The sequence below is a fragment of the Simochromis diagramma genome, unplaced genomic scaffold (genome assembly GCF_900408965.1).
Source record: "Simochromis diagramma unplaced genomic scaffold, fSimDia1.1 OVJJ01000302.1, whole genome shotgun sequence".
Lineage (NCBI taxonomy): Eukaryota > Metazoa > Chordata > Actinopteri > Cichliformes > Cichlidae > Simochromis > Simochromis diagramma.
In genome coordinates, this window is record NW_024386792.1 from 4321125 (window position 1) to 4333808 (window position 12684).

Consider the following 12684-nt stretch of genomic DNA (forward strand, 5'->3'; position numbering starts at 1 on the left):
CAATTCTAACATTCATTAGAGCCTCTTGTACTTTCTTTTCTGAATCATTGATGACAGATTTATTTTCCTTTCTCACATTCACCCCGTCTCTCGCGCCTTTCGCCCGTTTCTCGCACTTGCTTGGAGTTTAATTGATCTTTATATAAATATAACCATTGTGCATTCCCAGACACGTGAAGAGACAAGAGAAGAGTCTTTATTGTAAACCTCTATTGTGATCCTTCTTCTTCTTCTTGGTGGGTCCTGAAGTACCACCGCGCCACAAATCTGCTTCAGTGCCTGTAATGTGTGCGTCTCTGTTAAACAATCAGCCCCGCCTGAGTAAACTTGTGGTTTGGGACCTTGCCAACGACGAGCCTCTATTGTTACTGTTTGTCTGGATCTTCCTCCCACTGATTTTAAGGTTGCCATGTTGGCACTCACTTCACCCTCTCACCCTTATTTTGGTGCTAAATAGAAGCCGGAAGGCTCTGAATGCATCCCAGCAACCATTCCCTCAGCTTCAGTTGTCTCTCGCAGCATACATCGACTTCTAAGTAAACTTTAAGAGCAGATCTGCCGTTTCTCCTCAAGTAGTAATTACTGAGAGGGAAATTATTGAGACATCTGACATTCACTCATAGTGTCCCGAAATGTTTAACAGATACAGTGATAGATTTTTATTGACTTTTGTTACATATCAGCTCTGGTCAGATGTCTTCACTGAAAGCTGTGGGCTAAACTGCAAACACTAATTACACAAAAGCAAAGAAGACTGATTAAAGTACTTGTACTTCTTGACATGAAATTGTCCACTTGTAAAAATAAGAATATTTTACTGTTATAAATGTTTCTCGTGCAGTTTTGTCAGAAACCACTAGCACCCCAGATGCACCTACAAGATTTCTGATACCAGTGATGGAGCAGCCGAAGCAGTACTGAGAGCTCAAGGCAAAAGTTCCTCTTTAAAGCAAGTGACAAAGTCTCTGCAAGACAGCAGAGCATGTGGCAGTGGCATGAACCACAAGTTTGTCAGTGGGGAGACTGTAGCTCATGTCCCAACTTTGTGGCTTGGACCGTGTTTTTACTTTGTCTTTTGTTTTGTTTTTACTTACTGCCTGGGAGTTACACAACAAATCCCTTGGTTAGTTTCGGGTTACATTGACAATGCATACTGAAAAATGATGCTTGGGGTGGTAGACAAGCATGTGTAACGAACAGCTAGTGACACTTGTTCAATATCGCTACAACCTCATGTGGCAGAATGGAGGCATTGACGGTGAAAATGGGCTACATTTTTTTTTTTTAATTTAAAAGAGAAAAGAGTTTCACTTTAATAGTTAAATTCTTAGTTTTGGAAAACATGCAAGAATTTTCACTTATACTCCCTTCTTGGTGGGAAGTGAAGCCAGCAAGCACTTTGGTGACAGTGGGAAGGAAAAACCCCTTTAACAGGAAGAAACCTACAGCACAACCAGGTTCAGGGAAGGGCCACCAGTGAAGTGGGAGGTGAGACGGGACAAAAGACATGGTAGTGTGACAAGTGGTGTAAAACACAAGAAACACCCAGTGCATCATGGGATGCCTCCACAGGTCAAAGCAGCGTAACTAAAGGAGTAGTTCAGGGTCACCTGATCCAGGGCTAACTATAAGCTTTACCAAAAAGGAAAGTTTTAAAATGGGACAATTTCTGACAGGTGAAACAAAATGCTTTATTAATGCTTGAAATGTGTGTTAATAGTGTATAGATCAGTTAGAAGACATCGGTATGAAGATTTGACAAAACAAGCATTTAAGATTAACTAAACAAGTGGTACGACAAAACAGCTAACACATTAAATTATTGAAATCATGCAGCAGAAGAATATTAACAACTGCAGTATTACAAGATGCAACGCGATTTTTCACAAGCTGGCAACTTGACTTGGCTCTGTGAAGTGCATTTACGAATGTTTATGTCCTCGAGTTTCTGCTGAAAAGATGAACCTCTATATCTCCACGTCTATCTATAGGTCAGATCTCTAAGAGCGCTGGCCGGACGCAGTGTGTTGAAAACCTGCTTTATACACAAGTGAAGAGAGATGAATGTGTTCCAGCGGTCTGAATTCTTGCCCTCTGTCTTTACAAAGGAGACGGTTGCCTCTCTGTCTCTGCCACCACACCCCTCCCCTCCTTTACCATGCTTCTTATCAGCTTCTCTGTCATCAGACTCCAGGAACGTCCCTTCGCTTACCCATCATTGCCTGTGCACATACAAGCACACAGCTTATTCATCAGGTGTACCCTCAACCCTTTGGCGTTGAGTTCAGAGAGAGCTGTCGGGATTTAGATAAGTGGGGGCGGAAGGTTGAGGCAGGATAAGATGGATGACAGCTCTCTTCCTGTGCTGAGTAAAAAATGGGGGCATTTTGCTCAGCTATTCACTTCAATCTGTCCCTGAACCTGAACTACAAAACATGTAGTCTAAATATCCTCACAAATTAACTGCCAACATCCAAATGTCTGGGCTTATGCTGTGCCACAAAAAGATCTTTGTTTTAAGAGCCTGTAGAGAAAACACAGATTACTTCCTTCACTTTATGTGGTTTTGGAAACTACTTTGTCAGAATATTTCCATTAAGAAAATACTGACCGCTGATCATGGCTCAATTATTTACTAATTTTCCTTCCTAATATTCCCAACTCTCACAGAGCCTTCACTGTACTTCGGTGAGCCTGAGTATATCGTGGATGAGAGCTCAGGCTATGTCGAGGTAAAGGTTTGGAGGACAGGCACTGACCTGTCCAAAACCGCTACCGTCACCATCCGCTCCAGGAAAAGCGACCCCGTTTCTGCTGAAGGTAAAAATCAGACGTTTGACAGAATCCACAGCACTCAATCGCATTAAATAACACCATCATTTAATGGCTTCTTCTCTGTCTGCCAGCTGGACAGGACTACGTTGGCATTAGCCGCAACCTGGACTTTGCTCCAGGGGTGACAATGCAGACTTTTAGAGTAACCATCCTGGATGACTTGGGCCAGCCCGAACTAGAGGGACCCGAGACCTTTGACCTTGTGTTGCGGATGCCCATGAATGCGGTGCTAGGAGAACCAAGCAAGACGACCATCACCATCAATGATACTGTCACTGACTGTGAGTATCAGGTTTAGAAATCAAACCAAAGTACGGATTTATAAATCTGCTAAGCTTTTTTTTTGCACTCATAATCTTTTCAGAAGATATTCTATATTCATATTACTTATAAAAAAGTTCATTATCAGTAAATAAACAATGACTTAATGGCTACTCTGGCGCACTGTTATGTAGCTTTAAGGACAAATAAAGACTTTCTGAATACTTTTCATGTAAGATGTCATATGCTGGCTCTTAACTATTATACATATGTACATTATGAAGCATTTATTAAATGGTTTTACACATAAATTGTAGGACAAAAAATATCAGATCGCTTTAAAAAAAATATGGATTCTTCATAGCATGAAACACTATCTTCTTTTAAATTTGTGAAGACTTTCTTGTAATTGATTGCTTGTTGGCTTCTCAGTGCCTAAGGTTCAGTTTAAGGAAGGAAGCTACAAGGTGGATGAGTCTGATGGGGAGGTAACAGCCACAGTGTACCGCAGTGGAGACATCAGCCTCAGATCCACTGCACGCTGTTACACTCGCCAAGGCTCTGCTCAGGTCATGATGGACTATAACGAAAGGCCCAATACTGATGCATCAGTCATCACCTTTCTGCCAGGTGACACCCTCCCTCTGATTTGATCTTTCATGTATCATTTGAGGTGTATTTATACATATACATATATATAATATTTATTCTCTGTACCCTAATTTTCTCCCCAGGTGAGAGTGAAAAGCCGTGTGTGGTTACCCTGGTAGACGACTCCATCCATGAGGAGGATGAGGAATTCCGCTTGGTGCTGGGAACTCCTAAGAGCAAGTCTCCTTACGGAGCCTCTATCGGGGAGCAGAAGGAAGCACTGGTCACTATCACGGATGAGAAAGACAGTACGTGTTTTCTGGAACTAAATATATTGTAAATAATAAAACAACATTTGCACAAGTGGGAAAAAATGTATCAAATATCTTGGCTGAGGAAAAAAAAGATACCCCTGGCCCAAGCCAAAGAGTGTGTATTTGTACTAAGTTAGCTAAAACTGATGTAAATAACTACAATAGAATAGCTCAATTATTTTGCTGCGTCTCATAACATCTGCTAACAACAGAACACGAGAATCTCAGTACCTTTGCCTTTTTTAACACTTCTTATTCCCATAAACCACATTGTTATTTGGTAAAATCTGAGTTCAGATCAAAGATGTTCAAAAGAAAAAAATATGTTCATTTAAATGTTTATAGTACGTGAATACAATTTTTCTTCCAGAGCCGATCATCCGTTTCTCTGAGATCAAGTATAGTGTGCGTGAGCCCCAGGTGAAAGGCGAAGTGGCCACAGTGAAGATTCCTATTCTTCGTTTTGGTGACACTTCAAAGGTTTCAGTAGTGAGGGTGCACACAAAGGATGGGTCTGCAACCTCTGGAGAAGATTATAACCCGATGTCAGAGGGTGAGAACCTGGTTTTAGCGGCTACACAGTGACTAAGTAACTTGCATGCTGCCTCCTGATATGACTGCACACGTCACTGTTTGTGTTTTAAGATGTGGCGTTCAAGGAGGGCGAGAAGGAACACTTTGTGGAGATTGAGGTCCTGTATGACGGTCAGAGAGAGATGAGAGAGGCCTTCACTGTGCACATGAAGCCTGATGACAATATGGTGGCTGAAATACAGGTGAGACGACGGCCACGTGGGATGCACGAGCAGATGCGCATAAACAAATATAAACCCAGAAGAAGGTTGTGTATGTGCGGGGTACAGTACTGCAGATCTACACAGGAGCCCTGTCATGTCAGCCTGTGTTAAAATAAGCAGGCAGCAGCTGGCAATGCTGTCAGCACGCCTGAACCACAGATATATAAAAAGCAGGAATGAGATGCTGAGGGGAATGTCCCAGCAGAGCCAAACAGAAGACAAACCTATAAACAGAACGGCGACATTCTGCCCATATACTCTACAGCAGGCATGTACAGCTCACGTGACAGAAATAGGTGATTACAGTACAATTTGTGTGTTGAAATTACACTGTATCATTTAAAATGACAATGTTTTATTTCGGTGAAATTAAACTAATCTCGAGGGCTCCACAGCAGATATTATAATAGCAATGTTTTGAATTCACAACTAATTTGTTTATCAAGAGTTGATTGATAAACATGTTTAGGAGCAAATCAAAATCCATTGTGGCATAACTATTAATCTCCAGCACCCAGTGTATTTGCAGTATTACTCAGAGTGTATTTCTTTGTGAACAGTGCATTGAAAAGACAATTTTGTGAAAACAGATGAGAATTTCTTCGGGCTGGCTTCATTCAGATACACTCATCAGATATTTTAACAAATACACCCGTTCAACTGCTTTTTAACACAAATATCTAATCAGCCAATCACGTGGCAGCAACTCAATGCATTTAGGCATTTAGACATGGTCAAGACAAACTGCTGAAGTTTACACCGAGCATCAGAAAAAGGATGAAATTTGATTTAAATGACTTTTAATGCGGCATGGTTGTTGGTGCCAGGTGAGCTGGTCTGAGTATTTCGGAAACTGAAGAGCATCTTAGGTATGCAGAAGACCACACCAGGTGCCACTCCCGTTGGCTAAAAACAGGAAAGTAAGACTACAATTCATATAGACTCTCTTGAATGAGTGTAATGAGGACCCAAATGCAGACACAAAGGCAGACGAAGGGTTAAACAGAAAGCGAGCCCTTCGAGGCGTTGGAACAGATACAAACGAAGATGAAAACCCAAAACATAAACGGGAATCTACACTGAGAATAACAATAGGGAAACTGGAGCACAGAACAGGGATACACAATGGAGGACATCCAGGGACAGGAATTTAAAAGATACATGATTGGAACATAACAGATGTTCTGACAAGGGAGACTGACACTGTATACACACAGGAGGGTGATTAGGGGTGGAGACACATGGGAACACAGCTGGACTAAATACATCTAATGACAAGGGGAAGTGAAACAGAACTTAATACACACAGGGAAAGACTCACAATAAAACAGAAAACACACACAGAGACACACAAACTTGTACACGAGAGAGAGACATGACAGAGCTGAGAGAGAGGGAGAACGAGAGGCAATGACATGGAGAGGACTTACAGATGAGACCAAGACAACCTAAAAAGGGAACTGACTAAACATGTAACTAATAACTAGAAATACAAATGATTAAACACACATAGGGAAAGTTGCAAAGGACTAGGTGAAGAAGAATCGCAGTATAACTACATCATTCGATTTGCAAGGTGTACCTAATAAGGTGTCCAGTGACTGTACACCAAATTGTGGTAATGACTAATCACACTGCATTGTTTTGAACCAAAGCATTCAATGAGATAAATATGTTACTTCTAAACCTTTGCCACACTAGATTATGAGTTAGAGTATGTGCTTTTTACACATGGATACACATTAATGACACCCATAATCTAATAGTCTAAATGGCAGAGCTATAGGCTTATTTAAAGTGTTGGGTAGTTGTTTAGGATGACAGCCAGTTGACTCTGCGTTTTCTCTCTGTTTCCCAGATGAACAAGGCCATTGTATACATTGAGGAGATGGACAGTGTGGCAGATGTTACTTTCCCTGCCATCCCCCAAGTGGTTTCCCTTCTCATGTATGACGACACATCTAAAATGAAAGACAGACCCTACCCACCCAATGGATACCCTGTTGTTTGTGTGACGGTGAGTGAGACGCTGCTTTATTTACTCTAATATAAAATCAAACAAAGCACTTTTTCAGTAGTAATTATTATATAAAACATATTGGTAATGCTGTTTTTAAAAATGTAAGGTTTATCATATTGTTTCTAGGCCTGCAACCCTAAATATCATGACTTTGATAAAACGGGTTCCATCTGTGCCGCGGAGAACATCAACGACACGCTCACTCAGTACCGCTGGCTCATCAGTGCTCCCACCGGATCAGATGGAGTAACCAGCCCCATGAGGGAAGTGGACACTAACACTTTCTTCACCAACACCAAGTCCATCACCTTGGATTCAATCTACTTCCAAGCCGGCTCTAGGGTTCAGTGTGCAGCAAGGGCTTTCAATGCCAATGGAGATGCTGGCCTGGAGCTCGTCAGTTCTATAGTTGTGATCAGCAAAGAGGAGGGTAAGAAGAAGCCAGCAGAGATTTACAGACAAAATACTGGATGTAGAATTATCTGGTTTAGCTGACCCTACCTTTTGCAGGTATGTGTCAGCCTCGTATCCCGGGTACTGTTGGAGCTGAACCTTTCTCTGCAAAGATTCGCTACACGGGTCCAGATGATCCAGACTTTCCCAACCTCATCAAACTGACAGTCCACATGCCTCACATGGACGGTAAGCGGAAAATTTTGTTGCAAATCTCAATATATGCCCTTATATAGCCAATGTGTGTGACAAAAAAAAACAAAAACAATCTTTTGCCCGTTCATCAGGAATGCTGCCAGTGATCTCCACAAGACCTCTGTCCAACTTTGAGCTTACCCTGAGCCCGGATGGCACACGTGTGGGCAACCATCGCTGCTCCAATTTGCTGGACTTCAATGAGATCCAAACCGGCTACGGCTTCATCACAGACGCAACAAAGAACCCTGAAATAATTGGGGAGACATCGCCCTATCAATACAGCGTTGTCATGCGTTCAGCCAACTCTCTGCGCTTTTACAGGAATCTCAACTTAGAGGCCTGCCTCTGGGAGTTCACCAGCTACTATGACATGTCAGAGCTGCTGAACGACTGTGGAGGATCCATCGGAACCGATGGACAGGTAGGAAAAAAAGTTAAATAAGTGAAGACGGTAAAATGTGTTTTAAACTCACCACATTTTACTCAGTCTGAACATTTTTTTTAAGTTTGTAACATTTACAGGAGGGCCAGGATCCAAGGTTTTCCAGCAGAAAGCTAGATAGTAACATTATGAATGAGATATTGTGATTCAACTGGTATTAGCTGAATTGCCTGGTGAGCCTGTCACTAGCTAGCTTGCTAGCAGTACCCCATGAAGTTGATTGTGTTCATCTGGAGGTCGCGTTATTCATCCAAGTGACCGGCTGACTAGAGGTTTCTCCAACCTTATAAATGATACAGCTGCATAATGACTGAAGCTCGGGCTGTTAGCTCAGTTTTGTTAGCCAGTGGTGTTAGTTTTGGTCATTATTGCAACTGTAGCATTTGTAAGGTTGGAGAAACCTGCAGCCAGCTGAGATTGAAGAAGTCACTTGGATGAGGGACAAAAAGTGTGTTTCACTGAAAAAGTCCAGATGAGCAGAATCAACTTCCTGGGATTTTCTTACCTGGATGATTAAAGACACTCACTAGCATTAGTTCCCAAAGAAATAGTTATTATTCACGACGGTGCCTTTTCCCTGCCCATTTAGGTGCTGAACCTGGTCCAGTCTTATGTCACCCTGCGTGTTCCTCTCTTTGTGTCTTACGTCTTCCACTCTCCGGTGGCTGTCGGAGGCTGGCAGCACTTTGACCTGCAATCAGAGCTCAAGCTCACCTTTGTGTATGACACAGCTATTCTGTGGCAGGATGGCATTGGCAGCCCACCTGAAGCTGAACTACAAGGTATCTTCATAGCCAACGCTGTTAGTCTTTACTGAGGAAAAATGTAAATTGGTGACGCTCATTGGAAAACGTTCCCCTCTGTACTCGTAGGAGCCATGTACCCCACCAGTATGCGTATAAATGAGGAGGGCCGTCTCGTTGTCAACTTCAAGACCGAGGCACGCTTCAGGGGGCAGTTTGTCATGTCTCATCCAGGTATGCATGTACAGTGTACACACCCTAAACCCATCTTGTGGGGTCATTCTGTACAAGCCGCCTCCTATTGGATTACCCTGTGGTCCACATCCTGTCATTATCTATTTATGGAGTTCCACCTCAGGGGTCTTCCTGTTTGAAAGACCCAGAGGTCATTCAGCAAATGTCAAAATGACCCAACAGCGTTTACTTTTAGGCCGCAAGTAGCACAGGCAGTGTGAAAGGTCACTCTATAAATAAGGAGGTAGACACTGTTACTAGCTTAGGTTGGGCAAATTGCATTTGTGAAGATTTATGACTGTATACATGTTTGTTTTCAGGAACCAGCGTGTCATCTATGGTGATATGTGCTGACCACTCTGGGCTGACGTTCACTCTAGCCCTGGTCAGGACTGAGCCTACATACAACCAGCCCATGCAGCAGTGGAGCTTTGTCTCTGATTTTGCTGTGAGTCATTTAACTGTGAAAGCATCCTTCAACTGGTAAAGAAATAGCAAACCAAACAGCCCCATTCCTCAATGTCTGTCCAACCTCTAGGTACGAGACTACTCCGGGACTTATACAGTAAAGCTGGTCCCCTGCATTGCATCACCCAATGGGGAGTTCAGCATCCCTCCTGTCTGCCACCCAAGGGAGCCGCTTACTTTTGATATGGACATTCGCTTCCAGCAGGTTAGAGCTGATCGCTCTTAAAGGCTTTTTCAGTGTGTTGTATTTACACTTTGATGCATTATTTATTGCCTTTTTAATGATCCTTGCTCGGCAGGTGAGTGACCCGGTGGCAGCCGAGTTCAGCCTCAACACACAAATGTTCCTGCTGTCCAAGAAAGAGCTGTGGTTGTCCGATGGCTCCATGGGATTTGGAGAAGGAACCGATGCTGCTTTTTCAGAAGGTACTACACTACTGCCATCTAGTGGTGTTAAGTAACATCACAGTGGGAAACCATGACCCACAGGGAATGTCACATGTCATCTGTACTTCAATTCAGGCTCCATGATTTATGGCCGTGTGATGGTGGATCCAGTCCAGAACCTGGGTGACTCCTTCTCCTGCAGCATTGAGAAAGTCTTCCTCTGCACTGGAATGGATGGTTACGTTCCCAAATACAACCCCACTAACAAAGAGTATGGCTGCCTGGCAGATGCACCCTCTCTACTGCACAGATTCAAGATCCTGGTATGATGCAATAGATCACAAAGTATGATTGGATACTGTGGAAGTGAAAAAAGTAGATGGGGTTTCTGATTTTTCTGTGTGTGTGTGCCGTTCTGCAGGACAAAGCCCAGCCAGAGACTCAAGCTACATCATTTGGTGACGTTTCTTTTAAGGCCACACTGGCGCAGGACACACCAGGAGCTCTGTCTTTGATCAGACAGCCAGGCACTGACGGCTTCACACTGTCTTCCTCTCCACTTTTTCAGGTCTGCATTATTCTCAGATACGATATGTTCATATATGGAGGCCCAAAACTGGAAAAAAAAAAAAAAAAAAAACAATAAATAAATGAATAATTTAAGTAAATATGGTGAAAAACATAGACATGCTTTTCCATGTTGATCCTTTGAATGACAGCCCCCTCATGTTAAAGTAGAAATTGATCAAAAATAATGAGATAAAAATCAATAAATACACATAACGTAATAATACAAAACTGAATTTTAAGTGGTAATGATAATAAATATGGGAATTAATGCAAAAGCGATGGAATAAACTGGCACGGCCTGCAATATTTTTTCAAATTCTTCTTCTCAAAGTCTTTGTTTCGCATTTATGAAACAAAATTCAATCAAAGACACAAGCTTTGGTTACCATAAAGCTACAAGCAACATATGTTAAATGTGAAGGGTGAAATGAATTTAAATGGAAATATAAATGTTTTTAAAAATATTTTGATATTAATGATCGCTGTATGTGTGACAATGTTTGTGACAAAGTATTGTTGCGACTGGCCCACCCGTTAAGAACGAGGTATGTGCATACATATGCTACAAATATTATAGTAGGATTAATGGTTGTACATTTAATGATAAAATACTTTATTTATTATTATTATTAAATAGTTTTGGGTTTTTTTTTAATTTGGCACTTCTGGTCCTCCGTAGTTGTTTTGCACAGGCCCAGACTTACAGAGAATTACACATCTTGTGCTTTCAGGTGGCTGCTGGTCGAGAATGGTTCATCCACACCATCTACACTGTCCGCTCCAGAGAAAATGCCAACCGAAACATTGGCAAGCGCAGCGTAGAGTACCTCCATCACAGCATCTCCTCTGTTGAGCAGCCCCGCTCCTCCACCCGCCACCGCCGTGCCGCCCCCTCTTTCTCCGCTCCTGCTGTAGCCCAAGACATCGGTATCGAAAATAATCGGGGCACCAACATCCAGCACATCGCTCTGGACCGAAGAGACCGCATTGTGGTCAGCCAGCGCCAGCCTTGGCTCCCTAATCGTGACAGTTTCTTAGAGCGCCCCCTGCTGGAGAGTTCAGGCAGAGAGCCGAGTGATACTTCCACTATACCTTTGCTGGTGGGCGTCGCAGGCCTGATCCTCCTCATCTGCCTCATTGCCACCATCGTCATTCTCCTGCTCCGGCGCAAGAAGCGTGAAAAGAAGAGCCAGTACCCTCCTTACGCCACCTCCTCTTCTTCGGCCTACAACGGCTACAGTCACAGCCCAGCAGGCATGTGGGGTGGCTCAGACAGCTCAGAGGTGTAAATGTGGGCCCGGCTCCAGTTCAAACATCTGTCCCCTATTAAAGGGACTTTGATAAGTCTCCTCCACCAATGTGCCTTCGATGCCAAACTTGTGTAGCACTGAAAAGAGCCCAGAACAGTCTGTGGACAGCAAAGGATGTCAGTACTCGGGGCCCACAGGCGTAATTGCACCAGAATAATGAGGCTTGCTGATCTCTGATAATTGTTTGTCTTTAATTTACTGTACGTTCGTGCCTTTATTACAACCTATGCAGGATCATGGATATAAGTAGAAGCCCCTCAAAATATATCTGTTTCATTTAGGTTCCAAGTTGTAAAATATCGCTCTTTATCCAGTGTTTGCAAATGCATGTAATGTAACTCGTGAGTAAATGGCATCCTTGTTTAAATCTCATAAAAGCAATTATTTTCTATTCAGTCTTTTTTTTTTTGTTAATTGCTGTATTTCACCATGTTCATTATGTTTTTTTAGTGGAGAACAAAAAGGACTGAATGTTAGTCAAAACTGACCTTAATGAATGATGTGATTCTTTTTCCTTCTATAAGAAGCCTGCAATACTACTACTGAGAAGAGTACTACTGTGGTGTCACTGAAAGGGATTGTAAATGTTATTTTAGTCTTTTGAAAATGCAGAAATCCACTTTTTTTTTTACATTTTCTAGATAAATGTGGCTAAAATCAGATGCACACCTATCCGTGTACATATCAATGTAGGACTATGGGTAAAAGGAAAAAAAGTATTACTACACCCTGGTGAAACTTGAAAAAAGAAAAATCTGTCTGGTTTGTTGATCAAGGCCTGAAAACAAGTGCAGTATAAAAACTATACTTTTTCCTTCTACAAGTGACAGCATATTTTAATGTGCCAACTATTAGTAGACTTTTATGGCTTATTAACTTTGTGAAAATTTTCCAAATACTGGATGTATGTAAACTTAAACTGCCAAACTGAAAAGAAATATTTTATGAACGTGTCATTTATCAGCTTTTTTGTTTGTTTGTTTTTTAAAAAAGGGGGGAGATTTATTTGCGATGCTCAAAAAGACATTTTCTACAAGATACAAGAACAGATGTTTTCTTAA

The 12684-nt window shown here is 42.2% G+C and overlaps 1 protein-coding gene across 1 annotated transcript in view; it reads left to right on the forward strand.

The window, feature by feature from the left end:
* frem3 (Fras1 related extracellular matrix 3) overlaps positions 1 to 12595 on the forward strand; it is a 38578-nt gene extending 25983 nt beyond the window's left edge. Inside the window, exons 7-24 of the mRNA XM_040023889.1 lie at positions 2671 to 2820; positions 2907 to 3116; positions 3529 to 3726; positions 3831 to 3995; positions 4372 to 4554; positions 4647 to 4777; positions 6657 to 6815; positions 6945 to 7248; positions 7329 to 7460; positions 7559 to 7890; positions 8501 to 8693; positions 8784 to 8888; positions 9209 to 9336; positions 9427 to 9561; positions 9656 to 9782; positions 9879 to 10066; positions 10165 to 10311; positions 11045 to 12595. Coding sequence (XP_039879823.1) covers positions 2671 to 2820; positions 2907 to 3116; positions 3529 to 3726; positions 3831 to 3995; positions 4372 to 4554; positions 4647 to 4777; positions 6657 to 6815; positions 6945 to 7248; positions 7329 to 7460; positions 7559 to 7890; positions 8501 to 8693; positions 8784 to 8888; positions 9209 to 9336; positions 9427 to 9561; positions 9656 to 9782; positions 9879 to 10066; positions 10165 to 10311; positions 11045 to 11602 — 3545 coding nt within the window. The 3' untranslated portion in view covers positions 11603 to 12595. The remainder of the gene's footprint in view (positions 1 to 2670; positions 2821 to 2906; positions 3117 to 3528; positions 3727 to 3830; positions 3996 to 4371; positions 4555 to 4646; positions 4778 to 6656; positions 6816 to 6944; positions 7249 to 7328; positions 7461 to 7558; positions 7891 to 8500; positions 8694 to 8783; positions 8889 to 9208; positions 9337 to 9426; positions 9562 to 9655; positions 9783 to 9878; positions 10067 to 10164; positions 10312 to 11044) is intronic.
* Positions 12596 to 12684: the final 89 nt, after the last annotated feature.